Source organism: Bos javanicus, chromosome 22 (assembly GCF_032452875.1).
Source record: "Bos javanicus breed banteng chromosome 22, ARS-OSU_banteng_1.0, whole genome shotgun sequence".
NCBI lineage: Eukaryota > Metazoa > Chordata > Mammalia > Artiodactyla > Bovidae > Bos > Bos javanicus.
In genome coordinates this window covers 32,404,567-32,422,819 of record NC_083889.1, presented here as the reverse complement: position 1 = coordinate 32,422,819, position 18,253 = coordinate 32,404,567, and the positions used below count along the sequence as shown (strand labels likewise).

Genomic DNA, 18,253 nt, shown 5'->3' with positions numbered 1-18,253 from the left:
GAGGCAATAAACTACTGTATTTCACCCATTCTAAGACACAGTACTATTTTATATCTCACTAAGAAAGAAAAAAAAATTGCTAATTCAACTATAACATGTTAGTAGTCAAAAGATGCACCCTGATTTTTGACGATGTAAGTATGAAAAAATGGCCATCTTGGAACCCATAAAATATAGTAATAATATCACTAAAAATCTGCAATCTTCACCAGCCTGATTACTTGAAGTAGAGCAATTTCAATTGCTTTGTGTGAGCCCTGAACATAAATGGAAAGATACATAAACATTTTCAGTAGCACACCTTCAATTTATTGACCTATGTAAAAAAAATAATAGGTCTAAAAAAGTCAGAACAGTAAAAGAATACGCAAAAGGGTATTTCTGTTTCTAGAAGGCTATACAAATATGGAAAAAGGAATAAGTTATTTGTTTGCATGTCTTTTTGTTTTCCAAATATCCCCCCCAAAACTTCATTTTTAATGATACAAATGACTAAGGACCAGTTTAACAAATCACCTTTATGTATATATTACATGCTTTGGAATATAGATAGAAAATGTCCCCAAAAAGTTGTTCAGAAACTTCTCTATTCACAATATGAACAAGAAACTTGTATAAAAGAGGGGGAAGGAGCACCTTCTGTGGAATTCTGAAGCAGAGTAAAGTTGACGAAAAAGATCCATCTAGAATATGGAAATATTTGCTTAAAAAAAAAACCAACAAAAAACGAAAACTCCAAAACATCCTACAATAAACCATAGCAAATTAGTTCTTCCAAGGAAAGTATGAGGTAGTTTTAGCCTCATAATTAAATCTACTGCAGCTTGGAGGGTTTCGTTTTTGTTTTTAATGAGTAATCTTGCTTTTGTCACTTGGTGACTTAGAACTACCTGGGGAATCCAGACAATATGCTTATTTTTCAAATGTTCACAATTTTAAGGCACATAATTCATAGAAAACGATGTGGGTTTTGTGTCTTTCTTTTTGTTGTTGCTGTTTTCCTTTATATTGTGTTAGGTTCTTTCGGTATCACCTTAAAATACTTTTCCAAACTCTTGGTTATAAAAACTTTCCATAGCAAGTCTGCCATTGCAATGACAGCCATGTTGGAGAGTTACCAGCCTGAAGAATATAGCTCATGCCGTTGGCATAGAAAGGAAAAAAGGAACTCAATGATATTGTACCTTAGAAAATTTCCAGGCAGAGTTTGTCAGTTACTCAGTGGGCTGCTTCATTTTTCCCAATCTGCTACCATAGTTATATTACAGGACAATACAGCCGTAAGTCTTTCCAGAACCCATTTTGTGGTGCTTATGAAAACCATCATTCTTGATAACAGCCTAAAAACATTTATACTCATTCAGAACTTCATGAAAATCCAGCTTCTCTTCAAGTAATTTTCCAATACTGTCTGAATTGTTCATGTCTGGGTAGACACAGTATGTAATTCTTCGTCAGCTCACAAATTCAAACTTTCCGATGGTGAGCAGTGACTAAACAGCTTGCAGCTTCCCTTCTCTCAGCATCCTGAATTGTGCTCTGAAGTTTCCCCTGTCCTCCTTTCCTTTGGGAGACCCTGCATGCACTTTTCACAGTTTTGAGGTCTGCCTTCAACCACTTTTGTTGCCTTAAAAGTGCTTGCTCTTGGTAAAGGCCAAGTCCTCGGCAAGGTTCACACGTGGCCTTGCCCTTGCTCTGTTAGGTGAGCATCTGGACTTGGACAGGTGGGATGTCATTCAAGGGCTTTGTGCGGCTTAGTGTGTGATTCCCTTCTGGGGCCAATGGAGTCCTCCTTTCCACCTCAGATGCCTTCAGGTTTCTAAAGCCTACGGCCTCCCAGGAAGACGAACACATTTTGCAAGGCACACGAGTGTGAGAACGCAGTGCTTGGTCAAGGGGCCCACCCACAGTTCAGACTAATGTTCCAGGCTTGGAGTCCTCGTGCCAGAAGAGCCTCTGCTCACTACTCCCCAGGCTGTCTTCCAGCCGGCTTCCATCTGTACCGTCCAGTTGACCGGTCTCTGTGTACGGTCTATGAAAGGAAACCAGAAAAGTTACACCTTGGGGTTATTTTTGTTCCCAGAGTACAAAGGTTACTACACTCAAAGAAATTAGTAGAAAACAGTTAAGAAAACGGTTCAAAACTCCAAAATAAAGCAAGGGATGACTGTGCGCTTTTTTCAATGTCATACCAGAACATGGTCTAACAGGCCCATGCAAGGAGTATATATTTCTCTTGAGAGACAGACTTTTAAAAAAATATATATTTATTTATTCGTCTGGCAGCATCAGGTCTTAGGTGCGTCATGCAGGATCCTTCACTGTGGGCATGGACTCTCCAGTTGTGGCATACAGGCTCTGGAGCATGCGGGCTTCCGTATTTGTGGTAGGTGGGTTTAGCTGCTTCATGGTATGTGGGATCTTAACCCACATCCACTGCATTGCAGAGTGGATTCTTAACCACTGGACCGCCAGGAAACTCCCAAGAGACAGACTTGTCTAACTTTCATTTACCATGGATGAGTACCAAGATTAAGTTACATGTTAACTTGGGGGGGTTCTGTACAGAAGAAATACACATTAACCCCCTGTCTAGTAAAAAGATTATGGTCATAGTTTTATTGCCCAGTAGGATATTAACTGCTTTTGTGTCAACTGCAGGAATCTTATCTCGGTACTCTCTCTTTTGGTGTGTGGAATTCAGTCTTTTGAATTCTCTGGGAATAGCTTTACCATTCTGTTAGTTCTCTCATGAAGGAGTTAAATAAATCTTTCACATACGCTCATTTTCTGTTTGTGTGAGAGTAGTATTTTCGATTTTTGAAGTGTTTTTGACAGTCACCCTTTAAGCATTCTTCAAATTAAGAGACATATACTAGATGTTTTTCTTGGAAACAAAGGAGTATATTTAAAGGGAGGCAAGGGTACCTTGGGACATTTTACATCCCTAGGGTGTATGGGTCAGGTGTAAATTAAAACAGCATCACATAAGATCACGGGCCCATTTGGAAGGTATTAAATACATCCAAATGAGGGCATCCTGTTATACACACCGTTCCAATAAGCAAAACCTCATTCCTGTAACAGGAGGTTAGAATAGGTTAGATAGTTAGTAGTTTTCTTTTTATTTTAAATCTCAGTGTCCTTTAGTACAGGTGAATAGAAAGTCCTTTGGAAAAGCGCTTTGGAAAGAAACACTATGCAAAGCCAGGTATTTAGTGGGTTTTTCTTTTCTTTTTTTTGGTAATACAAAAACAAAGGCAGATATCTGTAACTTCACACATCAGTCAGAACAGGCAAAGCTCCTGCTATGCAAGAAGCAACACACGGACTGGAGGCACTGTACTTACTACAGCTGGCTACACTTAAAAGAGAATTTATAACTGATCTCATTTCTGGAGACACAACCATTCTCCGGGACAGAAGCCCTTGGTTTTGCCTAGTAATAGAGTTTGATAAGGAAGGGGATAGGAAATGGAAAACAGGAAGTGAAAGAAAAAAAATCATTTTAAAACAGTTTGGAGTAGCAGAGCCAAGAATTTGACACATACTAGTAGCATAAGAGACTTCAACATTTCTAACTTTGGAAAGTTTATGCTGCTGACAGTTGTACTACATCATATAAGGAAAAAAATTATTGGTATCAATTTGCAGCTTTCTTTCACATTATTAAGCTCTGGACACTCAGGAAATACATAATACATGCTTCATTTTAAAAAACAAACTCATCTATGACTCAATATTTCAAATCTTTAAGGGCAGATCTAAAGCTTTTATCTTTATCTTGAAACCCAACTTTTCTGTTATTTAAAAATTATATTGTCATAAAAAGCATGTGATTTTAGAGCAAATTTCTAAAGCTTTATGGAGGATTGTTATCATACGTGGCTTATTAATAGGTCGAGTTATATTGATCAGACTGTTTCATAATAAAAATAAAATCCTAAACCGACAAATGGGTAGAAATAAGCATTTCCATAACTCTCTGTGATAGGAGGGTAAGTTGGCAAATCTTTCTAGAAAGCAGGGGTTTAAAAAATATGTTTTTCAATTTGATCCATTAAACCAACTTTCTGGAATATATCCTAAGGAAATAATCTGGAATTGAGACAAATATTCAGCTCAAAGATTCTCAAAGGCATTACTTACAATTAAAAAAAAAGAAAGGAAATTTAGAAGTCATTTAAAATCAAACTATGGGGAATTGTTAAATAAATACATAAAGTATTTACTGAGTGGAATACCACATTGGTCACATAAAACAATGCTTAAAGAGATTTTTTTTTAAAGGAATATACATGTTGAGATATTAAGTAAAAAATTGGGGTGTAGAATTTCATGTATAATGAAGGATATAAAATTGTATATATGATATCATTATGACCATGTTAAAAATGAGTACAGAAAAATGGGGGACATGTGCCAGAAATGTTACTAGCTAATATCTCTAGATGGTGGAATTATGGGTAGATTATGTCCTACTTATTTATTCCTTTATTATTTTCCTAGTTTCTACAATGAGCTCATATTCTGTGCACATGCACACACACACTAGGGATCTTTAAATAGTTTCTAATTTCCTGTATATCATGCCCCTTCTGACACCAGACGCTGTTATCAGGCCCTCTTGGGCTGGCTGAAGTAGGTGGATGAACTTTGTAAAAACAGATACTCTCTTAAAATGTTTAATACTTCTTGAGTCCAATAAAAGTGGTGTTTAGGATATTAGAACCGTCTTATGCCCTGAATGGTTTGTTTTATATAGTTTCTAATTCAGTTAACAAAAAGTGAAAGTATGCCAAGAGGAAAATTACTTGCAAATGTATTATACAAAGTGATTAGAACTGAATTGAAAAAATTCAGCTCAAATTTTGGGCCAAAGTCTTCCTGCTCCTCATGCATTTACAAGCATTATTTACAGAACTCCAAGCTATCTGATGTCCTCTGAAGTATATTTTCATTAAAATTCTATTTTGAGCACACCCTTTGTTGAGTTGAGACAATTGGCCTGATATTTTAAGCCAAGAAAAACTTTAGCTAAATATGGAGAAGAAAAACAAGTCTTTTGGGGTTAAATATCTCCAATTTGCTTATAACACTGAGTGCTTTAATAAGAAAGTAACCTCAAACTCACCAGTATTCACCTTTAAAAGTTACAGTCTATGGAAGCCTCCTATGCCTGAAGTAATCTGACTTAAAGAAAGCAAAATTAAACTTTTCTTGAAACAAAACCAGAAAGTGCTTTACTTCTTAGCACCAGGGGTACAGATTCTATTCTGTGAGAAAGTGATTGAGAAAAACAAAAGCTTCCATTTTAACTCCTCCCATGTATGCAAAGAACTGAAAAACATAATCCAGAGTTTGCAACCTTTTTAAAAAATCACATTTTAACAAACTCCCCTTGTCTATTCCCTCTAAATGTTTACAAAGGAGACACTCGGGACAGCTGGCTGCGTCTGCTGCTGCTTAATGAACACAGGGGCAGACACAAAAAGGCAGCAAATGTTCGAAATCAAGCCCACCAACTGTCTAGGAGGAATGAACAGCGTTTTCTGGCATAGAGAGATTTTTCCCTGCCAGGTTCCAAGAGAGTCTTAACGGGTATATCAATAATACAGTTTCAAGTACAGCAATTAAAAAGAACCCTTCAGACACAGAACTTAAAGTATAGAATTCTAAGAGGGTCAAACTTGAATGAGCGGGATTAAATATTAACAAACTTCTTCTTAAAGGGCTAGGTATTTTTAGCTTTGTTGGCCATAAGATCTCTGCTGCAACTACTCCCTTCTGCCCTTCTAAGTACAGAAACAGCCATAGGCACCAAGTGAATGAATGAGCATGTCTAGTTTTCCAATAAAACTTTACTTATAAACATAGGTGGCAGCTGATTTTAGACTACAGTCTGCCAACCCTTGAGCTAGATTACTTAGCGTTCATAAAATAAAACTGGATTCCTGAATTCTTTAGATCAGGAAAAGGGTAATAAAATTTTTGAGCATTGCTCTCTTACCTGCCTGGAGAGGGTAAAGGATTATAGATGTTGCTATAGCAGCTGGTGTAGGAAGAATGTGCCGGGATCTCGTATTCGGATAGCCCTAAGGTTATCTGGGTCCTCCAGTTCCCAGAAGCATTTGTGGAAGACACTAGAAATAAAAATGAAAAGAGACAAAATTAGTGGGACTATTCAAAGTGAGAACTGTTTGGGTCATTCATATGCATGTTATAATCAACTGCGTGCAAAGTCAATCTTAAAAACCAGTGTTTGGAATCAAGAGAGTTGCTATTCCAATTTGGTCACTTACTGGCCACATGACCTTGGGCAAACAGTTTGTCCTCTTTAAGCCTCAGTTTCTTCATCTGTAAAGTGGGGACAATATAAATATATTCTGTACAGGACAGTATCAGGATTAAAAAAGCTAGTTAGTGCAAATATTTAGCACTGTGCCTAGCAATAAATGGTAGCTATTATTATTATAAATGTGAGTAAAGTTAATTGAAAGATACACTATAAAAAAAAAACCAAAAGACAAGCCAGAAAAAACAGTTTTCATATACTAAAAGAATTTTCCCAGTCTCCCAGTAAGGCTATGGTGGCTGGATAGCCTGATAGGCTTCAATTGTAAAGGTAAGACGACAAGTCTTACCTTGTCAATTCTGTACATTGTCAATTCAATACAAGTCAATTCTATACGTTGACTTCTTGAAACTTGCGGGTTCTTCACCCAAAGGTGGTATCGACCACCAGTAGGATCAAGGCACGTTTTTGCCTTTTAAAAAATGTTTGGGATTGAGGTATGGGGAAGGTAAATAGTATAGGAAAGATTTCAGGAAGAAGAGATTTAGTTCTTCTGAGGGACTAATCTAGAACAAGACAAGGATCTAAATAAAAAGGAATGAAATAATGCTATTTACAGCAACATGGATGCAACCAGAGATTATCATACTAAGTGAAATTATAAAGACAAATATCATATGATATCACTTATATGTGGAATCTAAAAAAATAATACAAATGAACTTACTTATAAAATAAACAGACTCACAGACAGGGAAGACAAACTTATGGTTACCAAGGGTGAATGGTGGGCGTGAGGGATAAAATAGGAATCTGGGAATAACATATATATACTACTGTGTGTAAAACAGAAAAACAACAAAGATTTATTATATATATATAGCACAGGGAACTATTCAATATTAGATAATAACCTATACAGGCAAAGCATCTGAATATATATACACATATCAGAGATCAGATCAGATCAGTCGCTCAGTCATGTCGGACTCTTTGCTACCCCATGAATCGCAGCACGCCAGGCCTCCTAAGCATAAATACACATATGCATATATAACTAAATAACATTGCTAAATGCCTAAAACTAACACAACACTGTAAATCGACTACACTTCAATTAAAAATTTTTTCTTTAAAAATGGTAAAAAACAAGATAAAAAAATAAAGCAAGGGCATAATACGGGAGCAAAACCCAGTGAATGCCCCATTGCTGGGCATTTGCTGTCCTGTCTCAATACCTTGGCCACCTGATGCAAACAGCAGACTCATTGGAAAAGACCCTGATGCTAGGTAAGATTTAAGGCAGAAGGAGAAGAGGGCGATAGACTATGAGAAGGTTAGATGGTATCACCAATTCAATGGACATGAACTTGGGCAAACTCCAGAATATCGTGAGGCACAGGGAAGCATGCAGTCCATGGGTTTGCAAAGAGCTGGACACAACTTGGCGACTGAACAACAACTCTAAAATGAGCCCTGCTCCATGCCTCTGTGCACAATGCCATGCATGTCACCCAAGACTCAAAAGCCCCACCCTGCTCCTGGAGCCTTCCAGCTCTCCTCTGATTCCTGTTCCTGGTGGCCAACCTCCTCCTCTCTTTTATAACCACAAAGCACACGTGGTAAGTGTGAGACTAACACACTTCAAAACTCATCCGTAGTCCTGGATGCCACAAGGATTTGACTCAGGATGTAAAAGTCCCACTTCCAGGAAGGTTTCATAACTCTAAGTCAGGCGGTGAGGCGTGGTGGTTGGGATATCAGAGCAGTAATAGAATTCCTATGGGCAGGGTCATTTAAGCACTCTAAGCCAGAAGTGCCTCATCTGTAAGATTAGGGTAATAATAATAAGCATAGCAACAGCACTCATCACACAGAATTGTTGCATACACTTAGTGGCAGAGTACACATAAAGTGCTGAGCAGGCCGGGTGGCACAGCGTTAAGTCGCCAATAAATGGTGGCTGTCCTGACTAATAAAACTGAGTCAACTCGGAGAGCCTTTAGGTGGCTAGAAGGGATTACAAAACCCCTGACTGATTCGGCCAATTCATCAGAAACTTCTCTTTCCATGAGAATGATGCGTGCTTGTTGAAACATACTTCCGCAGCTATAAAATGTAGACAGGAATGAGGAAAATTTCAAAAGGCAATTCTGAGAGCACTGACTCCATCCCCCTAATTCCTTAAAAACGTGATGCCTTTTGGTCCATGGGGCCAAAATTGAGCTGCATATCAGCAAGGCTCACACCAGGAAGTATTATCTCCATTCTCACCTTTGCCCCAGTCCTGAGCCAAAGGCCAGGAATGTTGAAATTTCTGAGTTACACCTGCTTCTCCCTGGCCTCGATGGTTGAAGAGATGATGGGGTAGATTTACCCCAGCCCTGTGCCCTGATGACCATCCACATGCGTCTCAGCCCTCATTCTTTAGTTTCTGCAAGTTTCTCATGTCACACCCTGAACCTGAAGGGCAAGAAAGGCCTTCTCTACATCAGAGCCACAAATAAGAAGTAAGTACAGGAGGCTTTTCATGTTAGATGTGGTAATAAGCAGGAAAGTCCAAAGTCTCGCACAAATAGCAGAACACTAGAACCCAAACAGAAATCTCCATGGAAATGCCTCTTGTCAACATTAGGAAACTTTTAAAGAAACAGTTTTCACTGATGACCACACAGTGATTCAAGAATCCCTGAGCTATGTCTCACTAAGGTGTCATGCTTGAGAGGGGGGCAAGACGCACGAGCTCAGTTTTTTTCACACAGTTCCTGTTTCTTAGAGCTTTAACATTGCTTAACACTCATACATTCCTCTGGTTGCTAACTAAACCGTGAACTCATCCAGGCCAGGAAATGGCTCTAAACCGGCTCCTCAGCATCTTGGACATGCCTGCTCGTTTGCTGAAGAAGTGAAATGCTCAACAGCCTCTCCTTTTAGGCCCCCATTTCTTTCCTTAAAGTACCTAGCACAGCTGGAGGTTTGCAGGTAAGTCTCCAGCAGTAACAGTGGAGGTAGGGACCAAAGTCAACACATGGAGAGAATGCCTTTAATCAAAATGATCTTTGAAAGTCCCTTAGATCAGCCATAAAGTGGAGTATATATGATTACTGAATTGAGTCAAGACCTGCACAATACTTAGAACAGTGCCAGGAACAGTGCTTAGTAAATGCCAGCTCCAGTGAGGTTTAGAAGTCTCATGCATGGACCAGAGAATTCAGAATGAACTGCTTTTTAGGTGATCCAGTTCCTCAGGGTGATCAAGAAAGGATGTATAATCCTGATGGTTTTCTGCTTACCTAAAGGGTTTATGCTATTCTTTTAATATACCAAATCTCTATGCCATAAATATATTTATTGAAGGAAAGTTAATTTACAATGTTGTGTTAGTTTCAGGGGTACAGCCCAGAAATTTAGTGCACACATACACACACACACACATCAGGCTTCCCTGGTGGCTCAGACAGTAAAAAATGCAGGAGACCCGGCTTCAGTCCCTGGGTTGGGCAGATCCCCTGGAGAAGGGAATGGCAACCCACTCCAGGATTCTTGCCTGGAGCATTCCATAGACAGAGTAGCCTGGGAAGCTAGTCCATGGGGTGGCAAAGTCAGACATGACTGAGCGACTAACACTTTCACTTTTCATATATATTTATTAGTGTTATTATTTCTTTCTCAGAATATTTTCCCTTATAGGTTATTAATTAAATATGGAGCAGTGTTCCCTCTGCTATCCAGTAGGCCCTTGTTAGTTACCTATTTTATATATAGCAGCATGTATTTGATAATCCCAATGCCCAGAACACTTTAGAGAGATGTGCCTGTCAGTGGAAGACCCAGAAAAGATAAAAATACACGAAAGCCCCCAACCCAGGAAAGGTTTGTTAGACTTGAATCTGCCTCTCCACCCAATGGCTACCGCTTGTCTGACCTTGGGTCCTGCTCTCATGCACCCTTGAGGAGGGTGGTTTGGGGTGGGGGTGGGGCCGGAACAGGGGCACATGAGGAAGATGCAATCTGGGTACCATTCTTACCTGAGGAGTAGGAAGACGCACGGCTGCTCGGAGAACAGGGGACCTGCAGCCCGGCAAAGCCCAGGCTTCTCTGCGAGCCCCTGTCTGAGTCAAAGCTAGTCTGTGCGCTGTGGGCCTGCTCCTTCTGCCCAGAGGCCCGCTGGTACCAGCCTCGCAGGTGCTCTGCCACTAAGGCTTTGTGGATGTTTTTGGTGATGTGCTCTGACTTGGCGGCAGCCTTCCGCGGCAGCCGGAGTGTGGCGTACGGATTATGGGGCACCCGGTCGACCTCGTCCTCGTGAAAGGACCTGCTGCAGTCCCTTGGGCGGTCGTATCCGTAGTGGGCGGACGACCGGTAGGAAGGATTCACACTGTACTGTCCCTCCGTGTCGTTCTCGTAGACGTAGCCGCCGGCGTAATAGAGGTCACACTCCGTGTAGGGCGTGTACCCGGCAATGTAGCAGCTGGAAGAAGGCTGCTCCTGACTCTTGGGGTAGACGCCATTCCTCAGACTATCCTTGTGTGCTAGGTTGGGCATGCTTCCCGAATTGGAAGTCGAGGCGTTCTGTTTCTTGGACCTTCTGCGACCCCGGGAGCGAGTGTCCAGCGTCTGGGTGGTGTAATAGGGGCCGGCCACGGGCGTGGTGCAGTAATACTCCGTGCTCGACTGGCTGGTGTAGGAAGATCCGTCATCCAGGACTTCAGTGCTGCTGCTTCTTTGGGATTTGGAGAGGGAGAAAAATGGCTTTTCGTGGTCCATCTCCGAGAGCAGGTGAGACTGAGACTCGAGGCTTCCACTCCGCTGGCGGCAGTGCTGAGATGAAGGCTCAGGTCTGAAAGAAGAAAGAGAGGCAAGCTTGCTGAGGACAAAGCAGGAAAGGAGGACTGACATAAGGGAAAAGGACATCATGTCGAATGAGTTGATAGCTCTTGAACTGCAATAGGACTTTTTTAGGTTTCCAAAGCTGACCGACAACAGAATTCACTGGGTTCACATGGTCAAAATGAGAAAAGAAACAGGTTCCGTCAATTGGGCAGTCCATATTCCTCTTTGAAAATAGAGAGGCTAAACCGATGATGGACAACCTGCATCAAGGCCTAAGAAAAACCCACATGTCTTTGGAGGGTCCTTTTTCCCAACAGGATAGCAGGGTACATAGACTAGGGTGATGGCAGCATTCATGGGGTTCAGTTCAGTTGAGTCGCTCAGTCGTGTCCAACTCTACGACCCTGTGAACAGCAGCACGCCAGGCCTCCCTGTCCATCACCAACTACCGGAGTTCACTCAAAACCAGGTCCATCGAGTGGATGATGGGGGTTGGGGGGGCCAAAGCCTGGCCAGGCTACTGGAGATCTCTGGGTTAACTCATGGCTCCATCACTTCCCAGCTGTATGAACATGGACAAGATATTTAACTAATCTCCCTCTCTTTAATATAAAACGAGGACAAAAACAGTACCTAATATCTCCAATCAGACTTCTTGTGGGGACTAAATAATATAGGACATATAAAACAGCACAGCCTTCAAGTAAACACTTCAAAGTGTCACTGTTGTCGTTATCTTCGTCCACACCACTGAATAACAGAGAGTAATGTCTGGTTGGAAGAATTAAGGCACAAAACATCCAATATCTACCCAAGCAAGATATATTTTCAAGAACATTTTCTTGGCTGATATATTTGAACTGCTAAGTGCATAGAAAATGTAGAGCCATAAAGTCCTCTTGCAGAAAGTGATTAAAAACACAGCAAAGTGAAACAAAATCTTAGAGCAAAAGTCAGTGGAGACAAAGCCGCTAGAATGAAGCTCTCTTACTCCAAATGGCTGCTACTGTAGGCATTCCGGGTGAGAACCGGGGTGGTGGGCATGCTCCGTCCTCCCTGGGGCCGCCTCTCCAGAGTTTTGTAAGGACTGCTGTGTGTGGACAGCATTTCTCTGTGATGGGAAGAAAGAAATCAGAAAATGATGAGCCTCCCAACATTTCTGGCAAATTTGTAATAAGCTGCTTAGAAACTTACTGGAAGGGGAGAGATAAATTAGGATTTTGGTAATAACAGATATACATCACTATATATAAAACAGATAATCAACAAGGACCTACTGTATAGCACAGGAAACTCTACTCAATATTCTGCAATAACCTACATGGGAAAAGAATCTGAAAAAGAATAGATACATGTGTGAAAAGTGAAAAAGTGTTAAGTCACCACTCATGTCTCACTCTCTGCAACCCCATGAACTGTAGCTCGCCAGGCTTCTCTGTCCATGGGATTTCCCAGGCAAGAATACTGGAGTGGGTTGCCATTTCCTTATTCAAGGGATCTTCCCGATCCAGGGATTGGATCCATGTCTCTGGCGTCTCCTGCACTGCAGGCAGATTCTTTACCATCTGAGCCACCAGGGAAACCCCAGATATATGTATATGTATAACTAAATCACTTTATTGTATACTTATTGTATACTTATATATTGAAACTAATACAACATTGTTAATCAACTATACTCCAACATAAAATAAAATAGATACCCAACAAGGACCTACTATATAGCACAAGGAACTATACTCAATATTTTGTAAGAACCTATAAGGGGAAAGAATCTAAAATATATATATATGAATAACTGCTAATAATTGTATATATAATTATAATATGTATAACTGAATCACTGTGCTATATGCCTGAAACAAACACAACAGTGTAAATCAACTATACTCCAGTTAAAAAACAAAAAAAGAAAGAAACAGGAAGCGGAAGGAATGGGAACATAAAGAGATAATTGGGAAAACTGTCTTTGTGCTTTAGTATCCAGGTGCATCTTAGATGAGTCTTAGGGGAAGCACAAGTGATCTGACTCTGAGTCATAAATATGAAGGAAAAAAACGAAAAGACTTTTGAAAAAGAGTGTACTCAATAAAATAGATTGAAAGCAAGGAGAGCAGGGGTAGCAAGTCCTTTTTCTGTAAAAAGTCTCATAGGAAGTATTTTTGGCTTTGCAGGCTATCCCAATGATTCAGCTCTGCCCCTGAAGTAAAACAGCAGTGTAGACAATATGTATGTGACTGGAGGTGGTTGTGTACCAATCAGATTTGACTGTGGATACTGAAATTCAACTTTCATATAATTTTTATGTTACAAGATTGTCACAAAAAATATTAGTTTTTTATTTTCCTTCCAATTATTCAAAATTCTAAAAACCATGCTTAGCTCATGGGAGATACAAAAATAGGTCACAGGCTGAATTTGGCCAGTAGACAGTCATTCACAGCATTCTTAAATTGCTTTGTCCACTTCCCAGCACAGTGAGAACAGAATTTGAAATTATTTTAATTAAAAACAACTTCAATTACACTTCACTTACTACAAAAGCATGGCAAAAAAGTTAAAAAAAAATTACTGTGTTTATACCTTTAAAAACAAAAAATTAGATCTTACTATAAATTCTCTTTCAAAACCCACTTAAGGAAAAAACACAACTTGATCTAACATTTTATGTTGCTTAATATTCAGTCACATTGTTATTTTAGAGTGTACAGCATTCCACCATAAATACTGACTGTAATTTACTTAATCCACTAGTTGAGCATTTGGGCTGTTTTTATTTGTCATTAGAATAAACAATGCTGTGAGATAAGGATCCTGTAGTTAATTCAAGAGGAAAAATTCCTAGAAGTGAAATTGCTGGATGAAAGAGCAAACACATCTATAGGGTGAAGCTATAGGGAATGGAGGCATAATAAGTTCTTAAGATAATGATTTTCCCAGTTATGATTCCTTTTGCTGAAACAGCTTTGTTTTCCCTGATATAATAAACATACCTGCCCAGTGCTATCTGACAGGACTTTCTTCGGTGATGGACACGAGCTCTATCTGTGCTGCTCAGCATCACAGACATCAGCCACATGTGCCTATCAGGACTTGAAATGCAACTGGTAGGACTGAAGAGCTGAATTTTAAATTTTATTTGCTTTTAATTGAACTGGACACCACAGCTCTAGACACCTGGATCTCTATTGTTTAAGGCAACAGTTCTTAGATGCTAATCTACAAATTGGGGCTAATATGAAATAAAGATTTTCACTGGTCTTTGACACATCAGAAACATAACAAAACGTTGGTTCTCTTTTCATAAATGAAAAATCATTTCATCTAAATAATCCTCTTTTATTTTGAGACTAATTTCCATCTTTCCTGAGATGCAATAAAGCATGTTGGCTAAAATCACATCATAGGCTTTGCAGTCAGGCTATGTCGGTTTAAATCCCAATTCTGACAGTTACTAATTGATGTACCCAACAAGTGATTCATGCTTTCTTATCCTCAGTGTATTTATCTGTAAATGCTAAGGATGGTAGTAATACAATGAGCATTTTCTTACGACTAAATTTGTTATTATATGTTAAACACTTGGAACAGTGTCTGGCACATACTAAGTGCTCAACAAATGTTCATCTTATTATTACTACAACAATGACTGTATTTTGGATATGTGTCATATTTTCATGAAATCACAGTGCTACCTGTGTGAACATAATAATTAGGCAAAGTAAAAAGCTGGTAATCCTATCTTGGACCCAATTTAAAAAAAACAAACAAAAAACCTAGTAGTGATCCATGCAGCCAAATTCTGGGAATCACTGGTCTTTCATCTTTTAAAAAGTTATTGTCCCAAAAATATTTACTTGAGACACCTGAGAAGAAGTTACAGATTAAAAATGTACTCGAGTCCCATTTTCCTTTGAAAGATTAGAAGTCAGTTCTATTGCCTAGTAGAGCTGTATTAAATGTTCCTGAGACCTTGGGTGATGAAACAGAACTTTGACACTATATCCAAATTCAGATTTATAGTTAATGCCTCTATTATTTAATACAAACCAAACAGACTTTAAGGAAACAGCCAAATATTTTTTAAAAGACCTCTTTAAAGACACTTCCACTTGCTGCCAACAACAAATAACTGGGTTAGATTCTACGCTTGATTTTATAAGATAACCCTTTCTGAAAGAATAAACAGGATAACACAAAAATAGGTTGACTCTTTTGGAGCAAAGATCTTACAGTGGTGAGGCAGTCACCTCTTTGATGATCTGTCTTCTTACCTGGACTGTCTGGTATCCACAAACTGTTCATTGATGGATGACTTTCTGAAATGGATTCTCTCAATACCGAGAGACTTGGGAGGAAGAATTCTTGGAGAATGAGGTACTGAACTTGATCGCTGCCCAGCAAGAGTGAAGGTATCATTGGCTGCAATAAGTGAATGAATGAATAACTAGATAAATAAAAAAGTAAACAAATGTCTTGCCAACACCTCCCTCCCCCCAATAAAGTGGAAGATCTGTCTGGTGAGTAAAATGTTCTTCCAAAGAATGTGATTTTTAAAGTGCATAAGTTCCAGGAAACGTATTTTTATATTTTACACAATAGAAAATAGAAATTACTGAATGTTCTTGTGGGGACAGACCCAACTTCTGTCAACTCAATAGGAGCCACTTTGAGCACATAAATCTCTCAGGTGTAATGGGTGATGCTTAACAAGAGTTATACCACAGAAAAATCTCAGTGTATAAAGGGCCAAGAGGAAGTTGGCCTATAAAGTTGGACTGGATCAGTTTTGCCGAGCTTTACTTTTAACATTCTTAGGCCTCCCTGGCTGACCAAAGACTCATCCTATCACTGACAGGGATGAAACTGATTTATGATGAGTCATTAGGGGCTTGTTAATGTCTCTCACTGATATTTGTATTTTCAAAGAGGAGTGGCAAGCATGACCAAACCTCAGCTAAAAGGAAGAGTTCTGAAATGGAAGACTTTCACAAACCATTCCATTTGGAAGAAGATAAAGCAGTAGGGTTTATTGGCTTCCTGAATTCTTTAAATCACATCAAACAGATAGCCAGCTCCCCTGCTTAAGCACAAGGAAGGGATTATAAGGAAATATTCTACCACTTGATATGAAATCCATTCCATCATGAAATGTGTTGAACATGGGTCATTACAATAGATAAGGTCTATTTCTAGGAAACCGACACAGTAACATGTAACACAATTTCTAAAATATGTGCTTCTAAGGAAAATAAACTCCCACTTATCCAGAATAAGTAGACAGTGAAAAATCAAAGTTTCCATTATTTCCTGGTAGTGTAGCCTGCACAACACTCATTTCCTGGTTTTGTTATCAGACACCAAATATATAAGATGTCACCACTGGACAAAGCTGGGTGAATGACTCTTTATTACTTTGCAACTGCCTGTGAATCTATAGCTACTTCAAAAGCTAAAAAAATAAATTCTGCAGAACCTTACAAAGCCTTATCAAGATACCTATTTACTCATGTTATGGTACTTTGATTCATTGAAGTCATGTGATTTGTACGGTACTATATTTTACGCTGAGCTAACCTGTGTAAAGGGAGGCCTGGGTTCGATCCCTGGGTTGGGAAAATCCCCTGGAAGAGGGCATGGCAATCCACTCCAGTGTCTTGCATGGAGAATACCCACGGACAGAGGAGCCTGGTGGGCTACGGTCCATGGGGTTGTAAAGAGTCAGACACAACTGAGTGACTAAGCGCAGCACAGCACAACCTGTGTAAAAGCTAATCTTAAGCCCTTTCCCAACCATTCTTCATAAATGTAAGCTAGTTGATTCTACTTTTCCCAAAAGAGTAATAAATAGGCTTTCCTACTCAAAACCTTTCTTAGTATTTCAGAATATGTAACATTTTAAATTGAAAAGGGAGAGCTACTTACGATCATCATAGGTGGTAGTATCAGACAAGGAGCTGCTTTCTGATGGGATGATGTCTTCTGTGAACAAAATAAACTATCTTTAGTACAATGGTGCCTTTGGACACCCCTAATAGTTCAATAAAACAATTCTCAATGGAGTGCATCTTAGTTTTACTTAGGTAAATGCAACTAGTTACAGTGCATTAGGAGTAATTAACTGTTGTGAGAATGGACTCATTGACCACTTAAGACATAAACATCTTCCCTACTATACAAATATTACACTGGATTATTTCTTACAATGGAACAGACTTGAGAACCTTACTTTGAGAATCTACTGCACTGTTAGGTTAACTTATTTTTTGAGCTCTCTCCTGAAGAGAAGGGCTTTTTCTTGATAGAGTGAGGACATTTGTGGTACGGAAGCTTCTCAATCAGACTAGGGTTTCCTAACAGTGGGTGGCACTACTGACATCCTAGACTGGATGATTCTTTGTTGGGGGGTGCTGTCCTTTGCACTGTAGGCTCTCTAGCCTCTACTACTGGATATCAGTACCCTCCCCACCCTCAGTTTTGACAATCAAACACGCCTGCAGACATTTCCCAGGGATGCAAAATTGCTGCTGGTTGAGAACCACTGAAATAAACAGACCTGGATTCAAAGCCTGGTGTTGTCACTTATTGGCTGGGAGACCCTGGACAAATTACTTAATCTCTCCAAGCATCATTTGGCTCAATTCTAAAATAGGGATGAAAATAGTACCTCGTGTTTAGCGCTTTGGTGGGCATTCGATGACATAATAGATGTAAAGCCCTTGGCCTTGCTCCCAGTACAAGACAAATGCTCAATAAATATTAACTATACTTATTACTTTGGTTACCTACATACAGTATTCTAGTGAAAGAAGTCTGGTGGTTGGAAATGTCCATAAATATGTGATTATTACTGGTGCTTGTCAAATGTTACAAAACGGGTTTAGCAAAAAGCGACATCTCACTTTGCTGTACAGCAAAAACTGACACAACATTATAAAACAACTATACTCCAATAAAATTTTTTTTAAAAAGTGACATCTTTGATGTGTTGATGTGCTTTGGCAAATCTTTCCATATTCAGTTGTCAAGGATGGGCAAGGTTACAGGCAAATGTGACACCTCAGTGTAAGCTTCGAAGCCATTATGAAGTGAATCTCCCCATCCAATCTAAAATTAATCTCTATC

The 18,253-nt window shown here is 39.5% G+C and overlaps 1 protein-coding gene across 5 annotated transcripts in view; it reads right to left on the bottom strand.

The window, feature by feature from the left end:
- Window positions 1–499: 499 nt before the first annotated feature.
- Window positions 500–18,253, bottom strand: part of FRMD4B (FERM domain containing 4B) — a 358,627-nt gene continuing 340,873 nt past the window's right edge. For all 5 annotated transcript variants that reach the window (XM_061396423.1, XM_061396420.1, XM_061396424.1 and 2 more), the window contains 6 exons: window positions 17,054–17,110; window positions 15,403–15,550; window positions 12,120–12,239; window positions 10,324–11,135; window positions 6,011–6,143; window positions 500–2,032 (listed from right to left, as the gene is read on the bottom strand). In XM_061396423.1, the coding sequence (XP_061252407.1) occupies window positions 1,912–2,032; window positions 6,011–6,143; window positions 10,324–11,135; window positions 12,120–12,239; window positions 15,403–15,550; window positions 17,054–17,110 (1,391 nt within the window). In that variant the 3' untranslated portion in view covers window positions 500–1,911. The remainder of the gene's footprint in view (window positions 2,033–6,010; window positions 6,144–10,323; window positions 11,136–12,119; window positions 12,240–15,402; window positions 15,551–17,053; window positions 17,111–18,253) is intronic.